Here is a 27564-nt window from a genome sequence, read left to right as displayed (position 1 = left end):
GATGTCACTGTAACTCAAGAATCTGGGAAACTATTATTTACAAATCCTTGTAATGAGACATGGTGGCAAGTCTAGCTTGACGCGGTAGCTGAGGATTCTTTGTAACGAATACCTCTATAGTACAAACATCTCCACATGAAAGTCTCCGGCTTCAGAGAGCTCCCGGGGGCTGCCACTGGCAGCAGTCACCCTCTGGCTCCTTGGCCACCAGCTCCAGGTCCAGATGACTACAAAGCCCTTTTAACCCATGCTTTAGAACCTCGGTTTCTAATGGGTCTATGATTTGTTGTTTGGGATTTTGGTGAGTCTGTTGTTTTAATAACCAACTCCTTTAATACAAAGTGGCCTTTTAAAGAGAACAAAGGTGTCCCATGGTGTTTTTGGAATATTTGCAAGGTGACCGTTTGATGCGATCTAAAAAACACTACTTTTTCGGCTTCAAAGCGCCAAAAGCCAAAAATAAAAGAAAAAATCCGAGGGAGAGAAAATTCTCTGATATGGAAAAATCCAGTCACGCGGAAGGGCATAAAAGGGTGGATATAGCCTGCTTTCAGCTTCTGCCCAGGGAAGGATAAAGAGCTCTCAGAGAGAGAGCTGCTTGGGTCCCCCAAGGCCTTGCCCTAGATAGCAGTCCCTCAGATAAGATTTTCTGCAGTAACGAAACAGGTAGGCAAAGGAGACAGAGCTCTCATGTGCAATTAAGACACAATAAAGTCCAGTGCCATCCACATCTCAGGCCCTTGAGAATGCCCAGAAGTCCCCCCTAGCATCCTCACTGAAGACTCCATTTGCCCCTACATCTAATCAACCCTTCTCTAATCAAACCTGCTTTTCTTCAAGACCAGCATTCAAGATGAGGGGGCTTTTTTTTTTTAATCTTTTTTTTTTTTTAATTCGGTCTTTCTTCTGTTTTAATGGCTTACATTGTTTCCCACTAGCTTCTGTGATCATTGCAAACTTTTCAGCTCCTTGGGGAATCTGACCTTCATTAACATTTCAATTCCACAGGGAAAATGTGCTTTTGACTAACAACCAACCAATGAAAATTTTAGGGCAGAGGACCTTGCTAACAGGGGCGCTGCCTGTGCAGAGGATATAATACCGTTCGTTCACCCCTGTACTGTGGAATAATGCCAGTGGTAATGTGATAATCAGTGCGACACAGGTAACATTTATCAAGGACTTAAGGTACCAAGCGCTGAAACACTGTGCTGTGGCTTCTACATGGATAATCATGGGTTTTCATAACAACTGCATGAGGTGGGTGCTATTTTTAGTCCTTATTTCCCCACGACACACTTGAGTTGTATAGACATTAAGCGGCTTGCTTACAAGTAAGATCTCCCGACAGTGGGGATCCGGGATTTGAACCCACGCAGTCTGACTCCAGAGCCTTTGCTGTCACTGCTTGGTTGTCTCCCACCCCCAACATTGGTTCAGCTTTTAGCCCACCCATTCAACATGCCAGACCATCAGGGATCTCTTACCTATGACTGTGCTGAGTCTGGCCGCCAGAGTGGCAAACTCCAAAGCCTTCTCGTAGCCTTCCAGGCTGATCTGCAGCTCCGTCAGCTTGTTGAAAACCCGGAGCTCTGTCCTCACGGCCTTCATCCTCCTCGCTAAGGGAACAGCCCCAGCCTGAGAACAGAGGCACATGGAGCCCTGGTCTAGCTAAGAATCAAAGGTACAGACCACATTCTAGGAGCTTCCGTTCTGTTGTTAGGGGTTGGGGTGCCTGCCATGCATGGCTTTCCACAGCTCACTCTCCTGGTCCTTGTTCTTGGTCGTTCTGCTCAGACTTTAAAGATAGAAGGACTAAAAAGGCCATCAGGCCTCCTGAGACTAGAAACACTGAGATGACATGTCTCAGGGCCACATGGGAACTCAGTCACCTCCCAGCTCACATGCTCCCTTAGCACCTACAGCGATCTGCAGAATACGCACACGGTGTCTGAGAGCACCCAATAAATGGTCGTTTCTATTGTTTTTATGACGATAGAATTTTAGGCAGGTGACTTCATCTCTCTAGACTTGATTTTCTCATCTATAAAGTGCATGTGACAACGAGCAACTCAACGGTCAGGGACATCCTTTACGCTGTCCTCACCCCCAGCACAGTGCCTAGCATGTACTGGGTGCTCAATAAATGTTTGACGACTGAAGAAAGAGCTGAGCAGGCAAATGAATGAATAAATGAAATGTTGGGGTCCAATAAGGTAATGAGGTTTCCAAACTTCAGTCAGTGATGAACAACAATTAGGATTTCGACATATCTGCTTCGCATCTTTACTTCGCATGACTACTTAACTGCTATTGTATTTTTAATCAACTCTCTGCCTCCTCCTTTGCAATAATGAAATCATGGGTTTGATGAGCTGGTGTTACCCACTTTTGATTGTTAAAATATATTTTAATGCACACTTAATAAACACGAGTGTTCATCCCTGGACCTATCATCTCCCACCATGCCACCACTGGTACCCGGGAACATTCTGGTAAATACAGAAGTGTGCTAGAAATTGTAAAGTACCACTCACCCAAGAGATGCAATTATTTTGGTGTGTTTTCCCAGAAAAGACAATTTATCAAGTCTAGGAAGGACAGAGTTTATCAACTCTTTCTTTGAGAGCTTGTTGATGGAAGAAAGGAAGACTACGTGGGCACTGGATGGGAACGAAAGGAAAAGGAATACCAGAAAGAGAGGGGAAGGGGCCCAGGGCTTGTGTTCCTGGGCATGTTGGTGCCAGCGCCTGGCTGGGCGGACTGGACTTACCCGGTAATACTCCACCGCGCGGTGCCTGTGTCGGGTCCCATTGAAGAAGACGTCCCCTGCTTCTTCATAGAGTTTGAGAGCCAGGGAGGGCTCCTCGGACTTCAGGGCTTTCTGGATAGCTGCCTGTATGGGACAGAGACAGCTGCCAATGGCAGAAAGGACTTCCAAATGTCCACAGGACTAGCGGGTGAGATCCTGACCACCAGGTTCGACCCTAGCTCACATCCCCCGAACGTTGAACTGTCCTCTGCACTCACGGGGCTGGTAAGAAGCCTTTGAGAGTCCCTCGTCTGGCATTTCCCCACCATGGTATCAGAGATTACTTTTGGGGGCCCCAGCAATGATTTTTAGCAGTACACAGACAAGCATTTTATGTATTAATAGTTAAGTATTTATTTTAATATGTATTAGAAAAAAAGATGAATAATACATCCAAATCTGTGATTTCAGATAGTGTTATTTAGTGTAAAAAGCTCTAATTGATCAACTCTAGTTGATTTGAAGTTGAGTCAATGAAAATAACAATGGAACAGAAAATCCATAAACGTGGCCAAATCATTAACTTCATACATAAATGACTGGAGTTTGGAAAAGCGTGATCTCATCCAACACCTACACTTTGCACATGGAGAAACCGAGGCTCAGAAAGAAGGAAAACCCTCTACATTTACATAATAGTTAGTGGCAAAGAAATGCTAGTGTCTTCCAGCCCAATACCCTTCCCCAGCACCCACGACCTCTTTATCTCTAGCAAGCTATTCCATATTGCATGTAAACGAAATACAGTGAGGCAGTTGAAGGCAGGAATGTGCCACAGCATCTGCAGCAAAGCAACGAGACCTCAAAGGGCCTGGGGTTGAGAACGACCCTGCAGAAAATCAGGTAGCAGTCTGGGGGTGCGTGGGCCTGGACCAGGTCTGGCCAATAGGTCTCTGGGGAAGAGCCCATAGTAATTGTTATTGCCTCACTGCACAGAGAAACCGATGGGGAGATGGAATTCTGGAATCAGGAGGCTCTGCCGGCAGAGCAAATGCACAACCCAGACAGCTCCCTCTGGGCCTCGTCTCCTGGAGAGTGAAAGGCAAGACGGAACCATCTGCTCTCTGAAAACCCTTCTGACTCTAAAATCCCACGGCAGAATAGCATAGAGGCTGAAAGTGAAGGCTTTATGTCACATGGTCTGTGGGTGGTTTACACAGCTTACCAGCCATATCACCTTGGGCAGGTTACTCAGCCTCATTGAGCCACATCTGTAAAATGGGAATTTGAGCAGAAACTCCTGCTGCATTCGGAATGAGGGTTACACTACAGCAGGCATGTGAAGGGTCTGCATAGTGAGCATGCACTCGGTCTTACATAACCATTATTAAGTCTCCGTAGAAGTAAGTTTGTTGCGTTTCAGTGATAAGAGGAATAAAAAGGGAGAAATAAGAAAAGGGAAGGAAGAAAAGCTAACTGACATATTTTCAGTGGGACAAATCATATACGCCATCATGTCAGCATTGTGCAGAGAATAGCAATGATGATGACAATAATAATAAAATACCATTTATTAGGAATTCACAAAGTCCAGAGTCTTTAGTAAATGCTTGCTTTGTAGAGGCATTTACTATGCAAGTGACACACCTAATCCTCACCCTTCGAGATAAGAGTTTACCCATGAAGACACTGAGGCTCTATGATGTGGCCGATGTAGCAAGGCCAGGGTCACGTAGTCTGTAATTGATGGCTCTGCAACTGGCTTCCAGGCCTGTCTCTCTCCAAAGCCCAGGCCTTTCATCACTGCACTATACCGCATCTCAGGTATTAAAGGGATGCAAACAAAAAGATTGGAAGAGGACCCTGCACACATCAGCCTTGCCTCATATTGGAGCAAAACCCCAAAGTCAAGGTCTGTGTTGCGATTTGCAGAGCTAGATCTCCTTGACGTGACTGACAAGTGAGTCTCCTCCCACATTCTTTGAGGGCTCACACGTGTCTATGGGACTCAGGGACTGGCCATCTGTCACCAGACCACCCTGGGCCCTATCTTGTGTCCAGGGAACATCCCAGTGTTAACCCTCCCTCCAAGGGCTCAGCGTGGACATCACCTCTCTCCAGCTGGTCACTCTGGAGGGTACAGCTGTCTCCCCAGATGGCCCGAGGTGGCAGGTGGGTTCTGCAAAAGGCCTACCTGCAGGTACAGCTCTACCAGCTCATCTTCCTGCATGAGGTAGTGGAGTCGGCCGGCTCCGAGCCAGGCCTCGGCAGCCTTGTCTTTCTCCCCAAGGTCGATGAAGATACGCAGGCTCTCCTTGATGCAGGTGAGAGATCTCCTTAGAGACCTGGGTTTGGGGAAGAGCAGACATGGAACCATTAGGTGTGAGTCAAGGGCTCCCTCAAAGGGGCCTCGGAGTCACTCAGCGCAGGAGGAAACTGAGGCTCTGGGAGGGAGCACCATTGTCTCTGATCACGCAGAGAGGCCCAAGGCCTGGCTCGGGTCTCAAACATCTGTGTGACCTTGAGACAGTAGAGAAGCATTCTATGACTTAGTTTTCTCATCTGTAAAATGGGGGTGGCATCGTATCTGCCTTGGAGGACTGTTGAGAGGATTAAATGAGATGCTGAAGCTGGAATGCTCAGATGGTCAGATAGTGCACACCACAGAGTAACAGTGGTGAATATTTTTAAAAAAATTTTTTAACATTTATTCATTTTTGAGAGACAGAGAGAGACAGAGCATGAGCAGGAGAGGGGCAGAGAGAGAGGGAGACACAGAATCCAAAGCAGGCTCCAGGCTCTGGGCTGTCAGCACAGAGCCCGATGCGGGACTCGAACCCACGAACCGTGAGATCATGACCTGAACCGAAATTGGATGCTTAACAAACTGAGCCACCCAGGCCCCCAACAGTGGTGAATGTTCACATGTTCGTGTTCACTTTCATTATTATGGCCCATGGCCCAATTCCAGCTTTTGACTACACTATAACATTTTTTTTCCATAAGCCCCTAACACACGGTGGGTGCCAAACACATATTTATTAAACAAAAGCACAAATGAATGAGCACAGTGGTAACTTTACATCATCAAAAAGATTCTGATGTCTTGTTCAAGAAGAAAAATCAAAGAAGGGCCACAGTCTTAAACGGTTGGTGCCTGTTGGAGGACTCTAATGATCTGGAAAAGTATTACATAGAAAACTCTTCCCCGTGACAGGGACGCATAAAGAAATGAGGCACAGGTTCTATAGTGCGGCACAGATTCGGAATTCTAGAACAAGAAGGAACACGGGCCATCGTCTAGATGGTATTCCTAGCATTCCAGCAGCCATGATCACCCAGAAGCCACAGGCAAAGTGAATCCACAGGCATACGTCCACAGGCAAAGTGAATCCAACATGTTGACACACCATGCTAGCCTGGGATACTCTGGGAGCATTTATTCAAAGCTCGATAGTGACCTCACTGTGTAACCTGGGTTGAAACCTGCAGATCCAGCCCAATCCCTTATGTTATGGAGGAAATGGGCCAAGAGTGGGAAGTAATTTGCACAAGGTTGCACAACACATTGGGGGAAGGTCCAAGGCCAAAACTCCCTTCTCCGGAGTCCCAGCCCAGAACTCATTCCAAGCACCCACATTCCTCTGAGACTCGTGGCCCTCCTGCATTATCTGGGAGTTTATTAAACACACAGACTTCCAGAGCCACTTCAGACTCGTTAAGTCCAAATCATGGCAGGTGCACACTCCGAATCTGGATTCCTAATGCACCCAGGTGCCCTCTAATGCACCCTAATAACCCAGGGGTTATGTTCACACACATTAAAGTCTGAGGACAACTCCTCCAAACCATACAGATCCTTCTGGAAACACTGATCATCATCAACCAAGTGTATGAACAGTTAGGAAGTCCTCCTCAAACATGGTTACCATCTCATCTTTGTGCACAGTGATGGGAACAATCATTGCCTTTGACTAATGAGGCCCCGATCCATGTCTGCCATGAGGCAGTAGCTGGCCTTTTGGAGAAAGTGCCAGGCATTTCGCCCTTGGAACTCTTGAAAAGAAAGAACTCGGGTTTTCTCCCACTGCCCAGCTCTTTTTTAAAATGTTTTTACGTTTTTATTCATTTTTTGAGAGACAAACACAGAGCGCAAGCAGGGGAGGGGCAGAGAAAGGAAGAGACACAGAATCCGAAGCAGGCTCCAGGCTCGGAGCTTCAGCAGAGAGCCCGATGCGGGGCTTGAACTCACGAACCTTGAGATCATGATCTGCACCTACGTTGGCCACTTAACTGACTGAGCCACCCAGGCGCCCCTGCTCAGCTCTTGATAGGGCGTCCAGGATGGGCACAGGCCGCCCTCTCCCAAATATGAGAAGGTCAGACTCACTGTGAGCTGAGAAGCCGTACACAGCACTGAGCTAGCCACCAGCCTGCATGGCTGAGCTAGGATAAACAGGGGCCTCTTTTACTCGGGGGCGGGGGCCCCATCTTCTCTCACCCGCTCCGCACCCCCTGGGCCTCAAGCAGAGTTTCCAAGCCCTGCTCTCCCCACTCCCACGGATGAAGACAGGATTTCTACATTTCATCTTCCTATTTCCTCCTGTTTTTGTTTATTACTATTTGCTGTTCTGGGAGACCCTTCGGTGCTGGTTGTTTTCTCCAGACCCCCAGGTGGATGTGGGTTATTACCAAGAAGCCGATCACAGAGGAGGAGTGGAACTTTGTCTCTTAGACCTTTTCTCTCCGAGCTCACTGTGACTGTGGATGGGAGATCAGTATTTCTCTCCAAGAAACACCCCACGGGGAAAGGCAGGACTTACAGAAGCCTAACTGCTCACGGTACCAGCAAGACTCCCCCATGCACACAGGGTGTCCCAGAGATCACTGCCTCCCACCAAGATGTACACCTGATCCATGACGCCCTAAAGGTTCGAAAGTGGAAGGGGGTTTCCAGCCTCGCTGGTCCTGTCCTGTGACCCATCACCACCCCGTTTGTTTGCCTATCCCGGGGGCTGTGCCGCGTCACCCACCAGCTGAGCCACTGGCTTGGCCTGGAATGGCCCAGGGTCCCAGTTCCATCAGCTGCCACCTGCAGCTTCTAGGTGTGGCTTAGCTCCCAAACTAAAAGAAGAAAGGAGCCTGGCTGGTGGGACGCCTCCCTTGAGTCTGGATACCAAGTGTCACACTCTCCTGGGCCACCTACACCCGGGCTCTACCTGGGTATCTCTCTTCCTCTCCAACCCTGAGTCCTCTGTTTCCCACTTTTCCCACCCTCAAAGTTCATTCTCTACAGCTCCTCCCTTCCCACCTGGACATCAGCCATGAACTTGTGGTCAAGTGACTCGCATGCACCTGCATTCCCAGACTTCCTCTTTCCAGCCCCTGCTGGGGTTTTCCAGATCCCTGCCCTGCCTCAATGAGTGTCTGACCTCTGGCCCAGCCTCCACTCACCAGTCCTGCCCTGTTTCCATAATAAGACCTGCTACTCACCAAGGGCCGACCCACGCCAGGTGCTGGCATATGAATTTTCAGTATAAATTCTCTCATTTAAACCTCAGAAACACGAAGCCATGAGGGACCTTAGCCCATTGCGCAAATAAAGAAACCCAGCGGGAATTTGTTTTTTAAAGTGTCCAAGTTTGTTCATTTCTAAAGCTTTATGTCGAGCCCTCTGCTGTTGTGTCTTGTAATACATGACAGTAATTGTTCCCTGACATTTACTGAGCATGCAGCAGGCATTATCTCATTTAATCATCAAACCAACAGTACCCAAGTGGTACCGTATTATACCCACTTTACGAATGGGAAAAATAAGGCTCAGAAAGGGTAAGTGACCAGGCCTAGGTAACAGACGTTGTTTAAACCAGAGTCTAACCCTGTCAGTCTGGCTCCAGGACCCCACACACACCCTCAGGCAGCGCTCAGTCCTGGGCTCAGAAATCAGCACATGGGAAGGCCTCTGCTTCTTTTACTACTTTAACAACCAAGACCGTTTGAGGAACATAAGCGACTTCAAACCTCGAAAGCTTGAAATCTCCTCATCTGCTACAGCAGGGGTGGTGACGAACACCCCAGCCTTGTGATCACATGACACGTCAGTGAAAGAAGGTCCTCCCTTGCTCAGGGTTACAGAAGTGTTAGTGGTTGGTCATATTAGTTACAATAAAAAATGAATGTTGAAGCCTCTCTTCCTTCATTTCATAGGAATAAAAAACGTAAGAATAAAAATAAGGAATAATGACTTATAGGCTACTCTTCTATCCACATGCAAAGAATTATTTTGTGAAGACCAATTGCATCCAAGGCATATCTTCTTTCTAAAAATAACATGCACATCTTTGGTGGCCCTCACCACAATTTATATGATACCTTTGGCAAATACGTATATAAATATTGTCAATATCTTGAACTAGTCTATAAGCATCGTGAGCTCAGGGACTATATCTCTCTGCCAGGTTTTGGGGGCTATAATAAAAGCTCAGTAAATACTTGTTGAGTGGATTCAACAGAGCTTCAAAATTCCCATGGATCCCACCTGGTTCAGTACAAGGTATAGCCTGTATTGTGTCACCTGAGGACAGAAAACAAGACTCCCAAGGACCCTGCCCACTGAGAGATTGGAAACACCAGACCCTGTAGGGGTCACCCTGGAGGCAGAGATCGCAAGACTCAGATGGTCCTGGGTAAAGGGACAGCAAAGTACTCCAAGGCAAAAACCCAAAGGCTGGGTTGTAGCTTTCACTGTCTGTGTGCCCTCATCTACCATCCTCCACCTCTAAACCCTAGCGAAAATCTTCTAAATAGGAGGAATTGACATGAGTAGAAAGGTTGCATGGGATAGAGAAACCACCTTAAATGGAGGAGTCCGGGATCTGAGCTACTACTGGTGAAACCAAGTGGGTCAGCAGTCTGGACTCTGGTCCAGGCGGGGGGGTCAGACCAGATGAAAAATGAGGCCCTTCTCATCCATACAATTCCTGGAGCCTTCACACTACAGCCACCCACACTTACAGTTTATTTAGAGTGAAAACTGTTGACTAACAGGCAGAATACATACAGAGTGGCTAAGACTATGGACTTAGCCAATACACCATTCTGCTTTTGTAAACAAAATCTCAGTGGAACACAGCCGCACTCACGTAGGTAGTCTGTGGCAGTTTCCACACTGCGACCACAGTATAGTTGTGGCAGAGACCATCCCATGGCCACAAAACCTAAAACATTTCCTTTCTGACCTCTCACAAAAAGTTGGCTAACGCTTGTGCTAGACTCAACCTGGGTATCATCCCCTCCTGCGCAGCTCCACACAAATTACTTGGCTTCCTTCGTTCTCAGTTTCCACAGGTCTTGGCGGATATTTGTGTGGTCATCCTGAGATTGCACGTTCTTGGTAACACCGCCTGCTCACCACGAATGCCTTTAGTTACTATTCAGACCACCATTTTCAATATGGCCACTTGCTGCTCCAGTCCGGAGGCCCGCCGCTCCCCACCCCAGCCCACCTCCGCATCCCCTCCTAGGGGACAGGCTGAAGGCCTCTCTCTCCTTTACCACCCATATCCACTTGAACACCAAACTTCATCAAACCTACACAATGTCTTCCAAATGTGTCCCCCCTTTCCGCTGCTACTGCTATTCCCTCTGTCTCAAATCCTATTCTCTTACCCCGTCCACTTTTCCAAAATCTTACCTATCCCTTAAGACCTTCCTCACATAAAGGTCTTAAGATATCCATGAAGTCTTCTCTGACAGATCCCCAGCCCTCAGCTGAAAGTGTCCTTTTCTTTCCTTCCAAACCCTCCCCTGCAAATGCCCGCTATCTTGCCCAGGAACGCTTCCTGCCTTTGAGCGCCCTGAGCATGGAAATTCCATGGGGAGATTTTAGTTGGAGAAATCTGTCCGTACATCAAGATCTATTTAATAAGAGCCTCCTAGAAGTAAGTGCCAGAAAAACATTTGCTCCAACAGATGCATTTGTTTATTTTTTTTTATCAGACAGTGAGAACCTCCTGTGGCTTTCCCCTTTTTTACCTGTAACCAGGAAGCTGAGAGCTAAATTACAGTAACCACCTCCAAGTGCATGCAAATACCTGTTTATCTGTGTCTGTTAAGTGCTTTGTAGGAGTAGGTCATTTATACCTGCTAAATAAATATAGCTTTATAGCACACTCTCCTTGATGAATGGAGCTTTCTGCAAGGGGATAATGGCCTTATGTTTGCAGGGGTTTCCTCTGACACCTAGGGTACTTCCTAATCTTCTACTACTCACATTCATGGTAAATCGGAAGAAGGGGATTACACAAACCAGAATCTCAGAGATTAGAATTCTAGAATATGAGGACTAAAAGATCCTCTTCCAGATCAACTTCCAGAATGATGGACTAAGGACCGCCAAAACTCCACTCCCGAATAAAGGATATTCATGGGGGGTCCTGGAATGGTAGCAATGTCACTCTGGGCCACACCTCCTGTTCCCTCACGTGCTGCAAGGATCCAAAACTCCCTTCCTAGAACTGAAGGCAAAGATAACGTGAGGTTTGGAGGGACACCCGATTCTTTCGAGAGAGGAAAAGGGGGAGAGGGAGAGAGAGAGAGACAGAGGGATGGGACCAGAGAGAGACTGTTATCTGATTATTAGCGATCTGGTTGTCCCCGTGCCCAAAGTTGCCATGTTGCCTAGAAAAGCAACACTCGTCATTCAGTTAGCTTGTCCTCAGCCACCTCTCTCTGCTCAACACTAGCAATTATTCCTGCTGTATGTTAGATGTCATTCATAATTATGACTACAATGCCACAGTGCTAATCTGTTGCAGAAAGAAACCAGATCTCTCGCAAAGCATGCAGAATGTAATGGAATCAATTAAAGGCCTGCTGGAGGGCGGAACAGCAGGCCCCACTGCCTGCGAAGGAGGAGTAAGGGGATTGGACCCAGCGTGGAGATGAGAGAAGAGAAGACCAGCGGGAGATGGCGGGAGACTTGACGGGAGAATACGTAAAGATCAAAGGGGTTAAAAGAAGCGTTGGGGCAAAAACAGGTAAGGTTTGGTACATTTTTGCAAAGAGGAGCCTTTTGAAGAGAGGCCTGAAAAGTTAATTACGAAACAAAGGGTCTTCCATCGTGCTGTGGCCGTTTCGTTCACACAATCGGGCTAACAGCAGTTTCTGCGCTGCTTATGCTATGACTTATCGCACGGTTACAATTCTAACCTACGGTTCTTAACCAGAAGGTGAAAAGAAGCTTAGGTCCATCCTTTCCAGGTTCATTTTAAAGGTAACGTTGCAAATCAAACATTTTACTGTCACATTTTACCCACCCCCACCTCCCTGCCAGTGGACTGATTTACTTTGTGTCTTTTTTCTAATACCCATTGAACACAGGTAACCAAGACCTCGTGAGGGGTCCAGTCCTGTATCACAGCCACCTGTAAACTAGGCCCCCTCAGCCAGGGGCATGTGATGGTTGTTACAGAAGCACACAAGGAACTGTGACCTAACTAGCATCATGGATCCCTTTCGACATATCAGACACTGTCCCAAAGTTTCCACGTGTATTGACGCATTCATTCCTCACATTAATGCTATAGGGCAGGGGCGCCTGGGGGGCTCAGCTGGTTAAGTGTCAGACTCTTGACTTGGCTCAGGTCATGATCTCACAGTCATGGGATCAAGCCCCAGTCCGGGCTCTGTGCTGAGTGTGGAGCCTGCTTGGGATTCTCTCTCTCTCTCTCTCTCTCTCTCTCTCTGCCCTTCCCCTGTTCTCGCTCTCAAAATAAATAAATAAACATTAAAAAAAAAATTCCTATAGGGTAGATGCCACCATTCTCATCTTTGTTGAGGAGGCTGCTCAAAGAACTTGCTCAAAGTCACACAGCTCATAAGCGATAGAGGACACTGTGGTGGCCACAGAGCCCACACTCTTTCCTGTGATGTCACAAGCATACCACATGCAGGTGAACTTTATGTCCCAAGGAAAAGAATGGTGCTTCTCTCCAAGGAAGATAAGCTGTGTCTAGGACTGTCCCCGAGCCCAGACCCACCTGGCCGTGTTCAGGTTCCGATAGAGCTGCCCGAGGGACTCCAACAGCCTCCCCTCCATCTCTCGGTCCCTGAGCTGCTGAGCTAGGGCCAGCCAGTGCTCATGGTAGGTGATGCACGCCTCGGGGTTTGGGGATACGGAGCTGTAGAAATGGCAGAGGGATTTGGTGACCTGAAGCTGACCTGAACATAAAGCAGGGACACGAATGAGATCACTTGAGAGAGGACGAGGGCGAAACGTGCTCTAACACTCTGCTCCCCAGCAACCAGCAGCACGGGTCATACTCACTCTTTAGGTGCCGATGCCTTAAGCCTAACAGCAATGCCATTTCATAACAAAGGCGGCCGCTGGCCAGCTGGCATCCAGACACCAGGGCTTGGGCCAGCCAGAGAAGCACCTGCACTAATTCCATGTCGGTCTCCACACTGGTCCGGAGTTCCGAATAGAGCCGGACGGCCCGCAGGAGATAGTCCTTGGCCGGCTGTTGAGCCCGGGACTTAAGGGTCAGGTGGCCGAGATTGGCCAAAGTCACCGCCTGGTTACGCACGTTCCCTGCTTCCTGAGCTCTGCTCAGAGCGTGGAGGTAGCTCTTGGCTGCCCTGTTCACCCGGCCTTCACCTTGAAGTGCGAGTCCCAGGAGGTTATGGACCACCCCCTTTCGGGTGATACTCTTTGTCTCCTTCTGGGAGTGTAGGAGTGGCTCAAGGACGTCGAGAGCCATCTTCGCCTGGCTGGCTATGAGGTAAGCCCATGCCAGGCACAGGGAAGACTCGAAGGCTTCCTGCTCGCCCAGCAGCCGCCCCAGCACCACGGCCTGGCTCAGGTAGCGGATGGCGCCATCGGGAGCCCTGTGTTGGAGGTACACCTTGGACAGGATGAGACACAGGGCCCTCTGGGTGCTCCGGCTGGCCTGCTCTTCACAAGCAGCCAGCGCCTGCCTGAGTGCTGGGCAGGCCAGGGCCGAGACTTCACCCCAGCCGAACGAGGGGACCCCGAGGAGCTTGGTGGTGTTCCGAAGAACCAGGGAGACCTGCCAAATTGGGAGCGACATCCCTTGGGTGCTCTGGGCGCCACGCTGCTGGACAGAGGCCACGGCAAGGTGCGGAAGGTACTTCTTATCATACAAAAACGCCAAGATGGTGGCCACAGCATCCAAGTCAGGAGGGTGTCCGGAGAGGAGCTGCAGACGCTCGGCAAAGGGCAGGACTTCTTCGTGCCGGCCCAGGCCTAGGAGCAGTCGGATGGCCAGGAAGCAGGCCCTGGCCTCCAGGGCACAGCTGCCTGCCACAATTCCCTGGCGCAGCACATAGGCCACCACATCGAGCTCATTCTTGGTGCTACACTCGCGGTCAGGCAAACAGGCCAGCAGCGCACCTGCCTTTTCCAGCAGGGCCGAGCCTTTGTGCCTCAGCCTCTGCCTCAGGTAGATGGCACCCAGATTGATGTACAGGGCAGCCACCAAGGAGAGGTCCTCAAAGGCCCCACCGAGGACGTACACAGCCTCCTCAAAGTACACCCTGGCCTGCGAGAGTTTGACCTTCCTGACGCTCAGCCGGCCCAGGAGGAAGCAGAGCCTGGCATGGGCCCAGGTCATGCGGTTCCGCTTGGCCCACTTCCTGGAGGCCTCCAGGTAGGCCGCAAGTTCGTCCTCCTCGGAGAAGCTATAAAAGGAAGACGTGAGGAAAGAGAAGGAGAAATCATAGAGGCTCTTGAAGTGGTCAGCGTAACCCTCACGATCCAGGAAAGCCAGCACGGGGGCGAAATTCTCAGCCTCCTCTTCTTCCTGACCGGTGTTTAGGTCCATGAGCAGTTCTGGGTCATCGAGGTCATCAGGCTCTGGCAGGTGATAGCTGTCCGAGGCTGCTGAGAGGAGCTCCTCCTCCAGGCTGGAGTCCTCGGAGCTGCTGGAAGATCTGGAGGCCACAGCCTGATGCTCCTCCCAGGCTCTACCAGTCCTGGCTTCCTTGCAGCCTTCGGGCCGGGCCACTGTAAGGGACAGGCAGAGGTGAACAACCCTAGGGCGGGATGCTGCTCTGAAGGACTGGAGGTCACGTTCAGCATGATCTCTACTCACCGCTTAGGTCGTTCGGAAGGTTCTGGATGGATTCAAACCCACCTGGATAGAGACGAAGGACAGACATGGCGTTAGGTCAGAAGAGGCCACCGCGGCTGGGCCTGCAGGTGTACCCCAGGCCCGTAGTCCCTTAGGACACTTCGGGTTTAAATCTCTCTAGGAAACCGGGCAGAATGCTCTCCTTCATCGGCAGCTTGAGAGCTGCAGGAGCCTGGAGAGCATCTTGTTTAAGCCACTCACTTTACAGTGGGGCACTGAGATACAAAATAAGACCCAGAGCCAGAAAAGGAAAGTGGAAAAGCTAGTACACGAGCTCTCTTCTAGGAGGTGTGGGAATGGGGAGGATGGCAAAATCGAGAGGCGCAAATCTACCCCCCAGCTGACTGCAGAGCCATGAACAAAGCTCCCAATCATGGCGCACTCTGTGGATGCCTTTCCTCCTTCCATTCACTCATCACTATGCCAGGGCTGATGCAGCAGCCTGGGCTGGGGGCTCCTCACAAATGCTCCTTGGGCATGGTGGAAGATTCTAACGCCCACCTCTGCTCCAGGGAGCGAGCCTGCAGGTTCGCTCTGAAGGATCTCTGTTCTGTGCCCTTGAACTGGGCCCCATCTACTCTGGCCACACACGGGTGGACACACTATCACCATCACAGAAGAGATGGAAGAAACAAGAATCCTTCCTCAAACCACTGTCCAAGGGCAAATGTGCTTTCTGACACAGAGCGTGGGCCCTTCCAAAATAGGGAAAGGGTGGCATTCATTCCCTCAATCATCCAGGAACTGGTGAAAACAGCCAGCCCTGTGGTCCCTCCCCCACCCAAGGCCAACACACCCCAACAGTCCAAGGTCAGCCTGTGTTGGGGCCAATGTGGTGGAGCACGGATGGTCCTGATTAGAAAATGGGCATAGTCAGTTCCTAGCCTGGCTCATGCACGCATTCACCAGGGACTCAGTTTCCAATCTGTGAAATGAGATGAGAAATCATCTCTCGGAACCTGTAACATTCTACAGTCCTGCCTTTATCACTGGGGACCTAGACCTCCTTCAGCTACAACTCAGGACGTTTCCTCCCAGATTAGACCGAAAGGCTCAATATGGTTGGCCTCCCACGCTATCACCCAGCCGAGCTTTCCAAGGGGTCTGGGGAGCCAATACTCACTAAGCCGGTAGACAGATGCTATGTCAGTATGAGCGAGCGAGTGGAGGAAGCTGGCACACTCGGCCTTCCTGTCGCTTCCCAGGACCCACAGAGAGCATCTCTCCTCATCACTGAAAAAGGCTGAGCTCTTATTCCTGCGTGGAGAGAAAAAGACATGGATCTAGATCAGTGCAAGGTTCTGGACACAACCGTTCTCTCTCCATCTCAGGATATGGTGAAGGCTATAGAGAAACCACCAGCTTGTTTGCCAGAGCTCGAGTCAGACTCCTCATCTCCTGTTGCATCAGGTTTTTACCTCTGCTGCCAAGGAGGAAAAGCTATTAGCACCCCACTCAGGAAGAAATGAGCTAAGCTGCTGCTGAACAGCTCAAAAGTAGAGACGAAAATACCCCTTCTATTAAAACTCTATCTCTCAAGAAAAACAAAGCCTCTTCTCTTGGCCCCTCCTCTTTCTTTGAGACCCCCTGGTGCCCATTTTTAATGGAAAGAGGAATCAGTTGGCCCCCTAAGGTAAGGGTTGAAAAGGGACCATTAAAAGGTATTTCCTGATCAGGTTATTTGTCAGGGACAGGTGACATGCTCTAGAGAGGCGATGAAGAAAGTTTGACTATGGTCAGAAGGGACTTTTCACAATTGTTGCCATCTGATTTCATGGCAGAGCAAGAGCATGATGCGGCGTTCAGAGAGTGGATGGGAAGTGGGTAGAAGGAAGGTCAAGGGCTGGAAAAAATGACTGCAAATAATAGAGACCCTTATACTCGCTGTACTGTATAAACTCATTGTTAAAACTAATTTGCTTACTAGAAATTTGTCATAGAATCAAAGAATGTGAAAACGAGTAGTGCCTTAGAAAGAATTCAACCCAGAATCTACCGCCTGAACAATTTCTGGAAATCTCTTTCAGGTCTAAATAGAGTTGCTGTTTTTTCAACCTCAGAATCCCTTTTTTAAACAAAAATAACTTGGAAGCCCAAGAGTTAATAAGAGCTAATACTTGGGGGGTGGAGAACTTATTGGAATCAGACCATCTTATCTCCTATAACCTACACAATGGCCCTATGAGGCAGGAAGTGTTCTTGTCCCTTCTTACAAAGGATGAAACTGAGGCACAGAAAAATAGAGTTGGTGGTTAGGAAGTGGTAGAGCAGGATATAAAAAAAGCTTCTCTGGTTCAAACTGAATGGAGGGAGGGGCAGAGATGAGGAGTGCTGTGGTCTGCCACCTACATTTGTCCCCAGAACTCAGGGCAACCCAGTGATGAGAAAACCAAGAGCTAACAGGAGCTGCTCAAGGTCACACCGCTAGTTAGTGACAGAACTGGCACTCAAGCTCTGTCCTGACATCTGGCCCGGGACTCTTTCCATGACACTTATGGACTCTGCAGCTCTCTGGCCTGACTTCCAGATTCTCCCAGACCATGAGAGCAGCCGTCCTCAAAAGGGCACCTCGCTGAAATCTACAACTAAACTTACCTGAGATTAAAAAAAAAAAAAGAATGATAGGATTTCAAATCTCTGTAGAACCCTTACATTTTACAAAGCATTCTCGAATTTACTATTTCGTTCAGCAACATGCTCAGAATGACACAACTAGGAAGTGGTAAAGCTGAGACTGAGAGTGTGATTCCCCTGCCTCTGTGCCCAATGCCTCACAGCAGATCTGCTAATGGCCTGAGGCCCAGATATTTAGAAAGAGTCCAAGGAGCTTGACAAATTATGTTAGGGTTTTCCTAGCATGGAAATTGGGTTAGAATGGTAGGGTTTCTAGAAATATGGCAGGCTGAGCAGCTCCACAGGGGGCCACGCTCACCCACATCCACAGACAAATCTTAGACAAAATGTGACATGGATAAATAGTTTAATACATTCTTTAACCTAAAAGAAAGCAAGGGAAATGCCTGGAAGCCAGAAACAAAAGGAGGAAACAAAGTCAAGCTGATAAGCAAGAGCAGATGGTCCAGAGACCCCAGGCGTTCTCAGCTGGGATGCTGGCCCTCAGCATTGGGGCTCACCTTACAATGCCACACATAGGGACAGGAGATGTGATTTTGGGTCTGTGTGAACCAGGAAAGCTGAACTGAGCTCCCCGCATAGCTGTGAGCTCCCGATAGCCTGAAGTCTGGCAGAACTATAACTTCTGTAAAGCGAAGATGGGAAAAGCAGCCTGCCAACGACACACTTTCCATCTGTGTGAGTCTCTGGGAAAGATTCAAACACCAGGACTTACACCGTTAAAAGGTGTGGGCTCTGAATTACACTGTACAGTGTAGGTACTGCCATCAGAGAACTCCACTCTGAAAAACCAGGCCTGGACCGCTGAGCTCCTAAGTTTTCAAGGGAAACAAACGCCAAAACTGCTCTCCTGGGATGTTTTCTTCAGCGCAGCTTCATGCAGAGACCATGTTTTAAAATGCTGAAAATGCATTCACATAACCGAAAATTCAAACACAAGAGAAGGAACCATGGACAGTGAGTGCCAGCAGGTGCACAAATAGGTACATGAACACTACAAAAGCTAGAAATAACACCAACCTAAAGATTAATTTATAATAAGCATGGTTAAAGTGATGAAATAAAAGACTGAATGGAGGCTACAGAGAAAACATGAACCTGGTGAGTAGAAACAAGTGTATTTGGAAACTAGCAAAATACAAACTCTAGAAATGAAAATAAAGGTATGGGCACTTAGGGCGACATGAGTGGAGTTAAACAGCAGGTTTAGTCGTGGCAGAGGAGAGAATTAGTGAAACTGAAAATGGTTCTGAGGAAATCACCCAGAATGCACTAGAAGAACAAAAAGATGAAAAATAGAAAAGAACTGATTAAGCGAGATTGAGGATAGAATGGCAAGTCCAACATACCTCTGATAGGAATTCCGGAAGAGAGACTAAAAAGAATGAGAGAGAGGCAATATTCAAAGGGAGAATGACTGAGAGTTTTCCAGAATTGAAGAAAGACATGAGTCTTCAAATTGAAGAAGTACACCACGCCCTGAGCAAAATAAATAGAAACAGTAAGAAATTTAACATGACTTCCATTTCTTTCAGGTTATTGGTCTTTTCATGTTTTCTATTTCTCCTAACCCTTCTTTCCGGGCTTGATTATCTATTACTTGACTGTTCAATTTACAGGATGAAAGAGTTAAACAGAAAAGAGAACAAATTAATGAAATTTTTAAAAAGTAGAAGAAAATAATGAAGGTAAATGTGAAACTAGTGAAACAGAAAACAAAGAAACAATAAAGACGGTCAAGATCAGAAAAATTGTTTCTAAGGATTAATAAAATGCACAAAACCCTGGCATAACAGATTTGAAATTTTATATTAATGGTTATTTCCCCCTCCACTTTGAAGGCTCTTCTGTCCTTAGCTAAATTATCATGCACAAGTATATTTTAAGTATATTTAAGACAAACAAGGACTAAAGACCGAGAGTAGTTACAGCTCATAGATCTCCACTGAAGTAACTACTAAAAGATACACAGTGTGAACACGGGAGTGGACACCTTGCGATAAATACGTAACAGAAAAACCACATCTAGATATATCATAGTACAAAACGTAAGTAAAAGAAACTAAGAAAATGAGAAAAAAAAAGCTGCCTACCTGCAAAGAAATGGCTGGGAGACTAACAGAAAACTTATCATTAACAAAAATAGATGCCACAAGAAATGGAATTATAAAGAAGACAGAGAAAAACATTGTGAAGTATAAAAAACGGGATGTAAGAAGCAGAATTTTTCAAACTTCTAATACTACAAAATACTGGCTTATGTCTTATGTTCTTTATTTCTGACGTTGAGTGCATTAATTTTTCAGTCTTGCTTGTTTTTTTAATTTACACATTTAAGTACATAAATTTCCTTTAAGTAAACACTTTGGTAAACCGAACTAGATCTACTATAATGGGAATAAATCCTAAATTTACCATATCAACTTAAAAAAAGGCCAGTTCCAAAAAAAACCTATTTATATACATTTTTAAATACACAAAACTCTAGTATTTTTTTTTTACAAGTAAACACCCCTTTCTATTTCTAAAAGGTACAGAATGAGGACTGGAAAGATACATATCAGATTCAAATAGAGTCTGCCGCTGGGGTAAGAATCAGGACCTGAAGGTGAAAGTAGGGAGGAGTAAAAAGGAGTCTTCAGTTGTATCTAAAGACATTTTTCCCTCAACACACACACACACACACACACACACACACACACACACACACCCCAAATACACTTTAAAAGCATAAAACCAAAAGAAAGGAAAGGTGTGGCATTCTGTCACCATCAGAAGTTCTTCAGTCTGTAACGACACTCTGGCCAAAACAAAGCCATGTCTATTCAGACAGAATGCCTACCCCCAAGTCTTAAGAACTGGTTTTCCAGCTGCTATTGCTGTGAATCTAGGTAGCTGGTATTGAAATATGTGCTGTTAAAAAAAGGAAACCCACAACTCTGCTTCTGTGGAAAAACAGGATCCTTTTCCAGTGTGTCAGGGGCACAGACCAAATCTGGCTCACAAAACAGCTTCTGAGAAATTTCACTCTTAATTATGCAGATTTGGTTAAATAAATTTAACCAAATTCGTTGGATGGATGCATGAATGGGTGGATGGACTCATGGATGGATGGATGGATGGATGGATGGACGGATGGACGGATGGATGGACGCATGGATGAGTGGATAAATGAATGAATGAAGAACGAATGAATGAATGAATACACTCTTTGGGAGTAATATACTAGCACAGGGCAGGAGACTATGGGAAAAGGAAGGAGACCAGCAAATGCTGGACTGTCTTCAGAAAACTGACACCAAATGAACACAGACTAAGAGTGACACCCAGTGGCCAGACCACCTGCATGGCACACAAGTCAATTCCCAGGACCTCCACACCCAGGGTGCTGCTTGTGGCCAGCTTGTTTATGGGCTTTTTCTCTCATTGCTGTGATTCAGGGAGGTCTGTGATCTAGGCAGTTCTTTGGGGGAAGGGGGGTGCAATAAGCCACTTCCCCTCTCCCCTCCTTCCCTCTCTCCCTGTCTCCTGGCTCACTTTCCCCTTCCCCACCCAATGCGTAGTCTCTGGTGATGGGGTCCCCTGGACCAGGTAGAGGGACCATCAGAAGACACTGGGAGAAATAAGGAGAATTTCTCATGCCACCCACTTCCATACAGGAGGTGATGTTCTTCATGGTGACACTGTATCCAACTAAGCCAGCTAGAATGTGATATTCAAATTAATTTAGTGGTACAAGTTATTGCTGTTTGGGGCAAGGTATGAGGTCCCGAAGTCCAATAATGCATGGAATCGGACCCCTGCCCCCAATATCCTATTAAAGCTGCTTCTCAAAGATCACCACTCATGGCGATAATGGCATTAGTAAGAGTTAGTGCACATCGGCCACATATACACACACTGTGCCAGGCACCGTCGTAAGTGCTTTACATGTACAGAATCAGCTTACATTAACTCCTGACAACCCTCTGGGCAAGTACTAATATTGTGTGCATTTTACAGGCGGAAACTTGAGGCAGAGAGATGCCAATTAGCACATCCAGAGTCACGGAACTGGTAAGCTAGTGGAGATACATGATGTGTGCTCACATGCTCATAAATGCCTTTCATGCAGTCTGGCTCTGGAATTCTGGTTACCAAGCTACGCTGCCTCCCGATGACCAGTGACCTCTCCATGGCCGGTCCCCAAGGCCTTTCAGCAGGCAGCCCCGCTTTCCCTCTCTGCAGCCTGCAACAGTGTTCATTATCTCTGCACCTCCCTTCCCTCCTCCCTCTCATCTTGCTCCTCTGTTCCTCTGTCTCCTTTGCTACATGTCTTCCTCCTCTGCTCTGTAAATTGTTCTTCCCCACCGAATCTCAGGGCTCCTTATTCTTTCTCCCTCTTACCAGGATCTCAGCTCCAGAACTATATTGCTGAGAACGAACCCTAGCTTTAACATCAGGATTCTGGGGTCCCAGACACAAGGCCTTGGGTTCAGCCCTTTCACTCCTGGGGTCCTCGCTTGCCCCCGCGGGAAATGAGCGGGTGGTTTGAGCAGCGGGTCTCACCTTGGCTGCATGTTAGCCCCACCTGGGGAGCTTCCGTAACCATGGCTGTCCAGGCACCCACACCAATGAGATAGAACCTCTGCGGGGCAGAACGCTGGCATCCGTATTTATAAAGCTCCTGGAATCTCTACATTCCTGTTAACTGGTTCTCAGCAGTGCCCTCTGCTCTCCATTCCCTCCACCCCTTCCTAGGTGGCCACCTCGGCATTCTTGCTGGTCCCCTGCCTCCAGCTTCTCCCCTGCCCATGCACACCTCACTCAAGGCCATGGTTAGCTCCCCACAGAGAAGTTCCAGTCACATCACGTGTCTCCCCTTCTCAGAGACACCCCCAGGCTCCCCAGGCTCTGCCGGTTAAAGGACACAGGCCCCTGCACAGGCATTCTCCGTGTGCCACGTCATGGCCCTCCTGAGTCTTTGCCGCACCGGTGCCCTCCTGGTGGCCCGCTTCTCAATGAGCAGGAGCCATTCCCCAAGAATCCCCTCACTTTCCTACCTGTGTTCACGTGTCTCCATTTCCATCTGCCTCATCCAAAGCTGAGCTCAAATACTGCCTGTTTCATGTGAGTTCTCCTGACACCCTTTCTTCCTTATAAGCTCCCATTCACTCCTTAATCCTCTAGGGGTTCAGTGAGTCTTTTCCTTGATTAGAATCACTTGGATCCCGAAAATGACCTTCTGTCTCTTCTCCCTACAAAGGGCAAGGCTTAGAAGAAGATCCTGCCCTCTCTGACCCTCCCCTGCTCACCCTGTGTGTGTGTCTCTCTCTCTGCTAGAAATAAATAAAACATTTAAAAAAAAAAAAAAAAAAAAAAAAAAAGAAGAAGATCCTGCCCTTGGCCCGCTCTCTTTGGTGGCTCTTTCATACAAGGAAGGGATTCCAGTATGAGTGTTCAGGGCCTTAGATAATCCTTGAGCCACGTTTTCCCTGTGTCTCAATGTAGCAGCCAACTCGGTGTCCCTTCTGGTACTTTCTGGGCCCAGGCTTCCTACTGTTTCCTATCCTTCTGCGGGAAGCCCAACCCAGAGAGAGTGGTCAATATTCCTGCCGCTCATTGGTCCCATGCATCCGCTCCTCAGAACAGCCCTGTGGAGGCCAGGCAGACAGGAGTGAAAGATGCACTCTACCATCTTGGCCACCACCATGATGCTTTCAGCGGATACACCTCCACGGGAGGATCTCTCCGTTCCCTGAGCTGTAATCTATAGGTCCTTGTGTGGGCCGTTCCCTCAATGGGGGGCCTTTGATTGGACGAGGTGAGTGGCAGAATACAAGTACCAACACCACACCCACGGTGACAATAGCAGGCCCTTCATCTCGGGGCTGTGCTTCTCTCTTTATGGGAAGGCCTCGATGACCACCTGCTGAACAGAACCAAACTGACTTATTCCTTGATGACTCATCCTCTCCTTCCCATCAGCCCCCGTGACAGCCATGGTTGTCAGAATGTGCTCCTCTGACTCTCTCTTGCTGGGGAATCCTGAAGCTCCTCTGTGACCCTGTTCCATACTGGGTAGACCCTCCTGGGAGGGCACCTGCTCCAGAATCCCAGAGGGCCTCTTTGCCTTACTCACATTGGAGAATAAGACTCAGGATCTATGTTCCTGGTGGGAACAAAGCCCACTTCTCCAGAGCGCGTCGACTTCCCAATGAACCACTGAAGCCCAGGAATGACAAAGCCGATGATCTCGATGCTTTCTCCCCGGTGAAAATTCAGTTCATCCTTGTCTTCCCTCTCATATTCTTTCCAGGCCTTACATTTCCCTCTGCCTGTGGAGAAATAACATCCATGTCAACTAAACAAGGCAGAAACTGCTTCCAGTGTAATATGAAATGAAGGGTCCCCAGGATTTAGGATTTCAAGGACCAGTAAAATCTCCCCCCCCCCCCCCCCCCCCCCCCCCCCCAAGAAAAGAAACTGGCAGGAACAACACAGGGTAACTGGCTTTTAATTTTGCCCAGCTAGGACATTCAAAGAAAGGAACTACCATCCACTGTCATCATCACTTTACAAAAGAAATGATATACTAACAAATGCAGAAAAGATCATCTCAGAATACTGGATATACGCTAAAACTGAATTAAGTTCACTCATGGAAAACTGGAAAGCTGACTCTATTGTCCTACGGTGTCTGATTTGTCATGATCTTGTAAATACTTCATCGTGCTTAGCACAAATCCACAGACCAATGTGAGAAACATTGGGGAATCTCCCCATTTCCTTCCAGCTCCTTTGGCCACTATGAGCCTCAGTCTCCCCAACCGTAAAATGAGAATAATAAGAACGATTGCCTCATAAATATTAGGAAACGCCAAAGAGATTAGGTGTGAAATGCCTGATACCTAATCAACCCTCAATAAATGTTAGCCTCATGTCACTGGTGAAGCGAAAACTGCTCAGGACCCAATCTGGAAGACGTCCCTTCTGACTGTGGTCATTACTCAGCTGGGGGGTTTCCCAGCTAAGATCTAGCAATGACATCTTGATAAGCCCTGTAGCATCCACTTAACAAAGTACATTTAAGCCTGTTTTCTCAGATCCTCCCAAGAGTCCTAAGGGGATCAGAATACCCTTTTTATACGTTAAAAGGTGGAAGCACAGAGAGGGTCTGTGATTTACCTAAGGAACTCAGTCTCTCAGCTGCTGGTTAACCTTTCTTTCTGCTAATCCTGCTTTGCTTAGAATGATGGTTTTTATGTCGCTTAGTTTCCATATTTGCTTTAGCTGCTCTGCTAAAGCTACTGGCTTTTTTTTTTTTTTTTTGACCTCTGACATTTTTGATCAAGTCACTATTGATTCTGTCTTCAAGGTCAGAAATTCCCACCACTTTGTGGGCTGGTGGTATCTGTGGTGTGTTAAAGACTTGCAGTGTGAAATAACTGTACTAAGTGATTTTCAGATGCCCTTTAGTTGATTTCTCATGATGTGCAAAGTCAGTTTTATGGTAACATTTTACTCATGAGGAACTTGTGGCATGGTAAGAGCTCGTGGATTGGCTGAGACCACGCTGGTCTTAAGGCGTGGAGTCAGATTTTGAACCCAGAGCAGACTTCACAGGCCCGTATTCATAACTCCAGGGAATGCTTGTACTGCCTCAGATAGCTGAAAATCTTATTTATGGTCAACTGATGGATTAGAGCTAATGTCTGGGTTCCATAATTCCCTGCATTTCTTTTTATAAAGTGTTATTTGGAAAAAACATAAAGGGTTATTGGGGTTCCGAGTTTACAAAATTGCACTTGGGCTAAATTGGTTGGGAGTGGGGAGGGGCTCTAAGGATGAAGATGAAAGGAAGTACATTCTAGATACTTAGAAAACATTACAGATACTTAGTATCTGTATTCTCAAGATACTTAGAAAACATTTCCAGTTGATACATACGTACTTATAGATACATGTGTATCTATATATATATATACATATAATATATACATATATACATATACTTCATTTATTTACCCAACAGGTATTTACTGAGTATATCCGTTGTGTGCCAGTCATTCTGACTCTTCCTAAATTCAAGCCCAATTTCACCTAACTTTAAGGGACATTAGAAAAACATTTTGACCAGAGATTGAAAATAGGCAGCCTGCAGGCCACATGTGACCCACACCTGGTTTCTTATTCACCCATATTCTTTTACATCCCTATGGTCCCTGCCACTCCCCTACATCTTCCCTCCAGGTCCTCAGGCCTCTGTGTGTTCTCTGTGCCCCTGTGAGCATTTGTGTCAATAGCCCTGGATTGAGACCTCTCATTTCACAGGCAAAGAAACCCATGCTATAGACAGCAGCCAGCCTCTCCACATCCAGGGAGCAGCAGAGGCTAAACAGGAATTCACACCAACGGACTCCAAACTTGCAGATAAAATTAGGAGGCGGGGCAATATGATCTCCCTGGCAATACCCTCTTCAACTCAGCCATACCGATCTGATAGGAGCCCGTCCAATCCCTCTTCCTGGAAAGGCCACAGCTTCCTGGATAATTCTTTAGGAACCATCTGCCAATGGAAACAGGGGGTATGCAAACAAAGATTTCAACAAAATGACAACCCCAAGCAGAACAATCCATTAAAATAACAACAAGGGTGATGATGGTAAGTATCATGGTTATTACCCCTATTATAATGACGGCAAACATTTACTGAGCATTTAGGCAGTGTGAAAAAGGAGAATTCAGCAGGCCCAGGATGGTTTTTTGGCTCTACAATTAGTTCGCCAGTTAAATAACTAACAAAGGATCCCTTTCCTTTATCACCATCAGATTCTCTGCCAGAGCCAACCACAGGGTCCACAGCCTGAGATCATGTGTATTGTCACTTGGTATGTTTGAGTTGACAACATCTTCCGGAAGGGATTTTCAAACTTTAGTATGGAACACATCCTCTTACGTTCAAAGGGAGCTTATATAAAGTGCAAATTCCTGAATCTAATCTTAATAGAGTCTGAAGATGGCCAGCGGGGGGCACTGAATTTGTAGTAAATCCCAGATGATTCTGATACAAATGGTCCCCAGTCCCCACATTGAGAAACACTGCATTTGGAGACTCGGCAGTAGGTTTCCTCTTAGGTACAAGGTCCATCCGAAATTCTGAGTTGTCTCTGATGTCATCAAATTGTGCACATTTTGACAAAATAACGAAAGACAAAAAACCATCCAGATTTTGTTCCCTCCCTAGCACTCTAGATGCCCTTATCTGCAAGCACGTTTACTCTGTTCCGTGCAGACCTCGGGCAGCTCTGGGACCCACTCCCAAGATGCAGGTGGCTACTCACTGGTGGAAAGGGAGCGGCAGAGGTTCGAGGGCTGACACAGGCACCAGGCCCCGCTGACCAGTCAGCAGGGACATGCCCTCCCACTCGGATCCGCCTTCAGCTATTTTCACGGAGATTAACTCCTTCTTCCAAAGTGTCAAGTACTCCCCTTCCTTCTCAGGTGGCTGAGCCACGGGGCACATGGCTCTGCAGAAGAAGTAGCCTGTAGACAATGAGAAAAGCCCCTCCAAGGAGTAGAAGAAAGTGAAAAGGGAGTATCGCACAATGTAACCTTTTAACAGAAGCCCAGATGCTTTTCTTCCTGGGAGTCAAGTACACAGCCAAGGGAGAGACATCCCAGAGAGACTTTGTGATCCCAGAAAAACCACACCAGGCGGGGGAAAGAGCCACTGAGAGGGAACGCACTTAAATTAAACAGCATAAACTCAGAGTAATTTGTGAGAATAAGGTGTAACTGGGACTTGGCCTTGAAAAAAAAAATGAAACAAGAATTAATGAAACTATATTTAACAGAATTTCAGTTACAATCCCAACCTTCTGCTTAATCTTAGGACCAAAAAAGAATAAATGAAGTTGATTTCAGCGAACAGAATATCTCCAACTAGATTTTGTAGTAGCACAGTGTAGAATTCTGTCCTTCAACCGTGATTTGTGCGATGCAGTCATTAACAGCATCATTTTGGAAAACAGTATGCAAATCTGG

General features: G+C 47.4%; 1 protein-coding gene across 1 annotated transcript in view; it reads right to left on the bottom strand.

Annotated features, from left to right (window-relative positions):
* SH3TC2 (SH3 domain and tetratricopeptide repeats 2) overlaps positions 1 to 27564 on the bottom strand; it is a 46937-nt gene that overhangs the window by 3097 nt on the left and 16276 nt on the right. The window contains exons 6-15 of the mRNA XM_039239505.1: positions 26862 to 27063; positions 26013 to 26086; positions 23660 to 23855; positions 16028 to 16161; positions 14866 to 14907; positions 13080 to 14777; positions 12793 to 12973; positions 4947 to 5097; positions 2774 to 2896; positions 1488 to 1638 (exon numbers count right to left, since the gene is read on the bottom strand). Of these exons, the coding sequence (XP_039095436.1) occupies positions 1488 to 1638; positions 2774 to 2896; positions 4947 to 5097; positions 12793 to 12973; positions 13080 to 14777; positions 14866 to 14907; positions 16028 to 16161; positions 23660 to 23855; positions 26013 to 26086; positions 26862 to 27063 (2952 nt within the window). The remainder of the gene's footprint in view (positions 1 to 1487; positions 1639 to 2773; positions 2897 to 4946; positions 5098 to 12792; positions 12974 to 13079; positions 14778 to 14865; positions 14908 to 16027; positions 16162 to 23659; positions 23856 to 26012; positions 26087 to 26861; positions 27064 to 27564) is intronic.

Source organism: Hyaena hyaena, unplaced genomic scaffold (genome assembly GCF_003009895.1).
Source record: "Hyaena hyaena isolate Hyena2069 unplaced genomic scaffold, ASM300989v1 scaffold_157, whole genome shotgun sequence".
Classification (NCBI taxonomy): Eukaryota; Metazoa; Chordata; class Mammalia; order Carnivora; family Hyaenidae; genus Hyaena; species Hyaena hyaena.
This window is presented reverse-complemented; position numbering and strand designations above follow the sequence as displayed.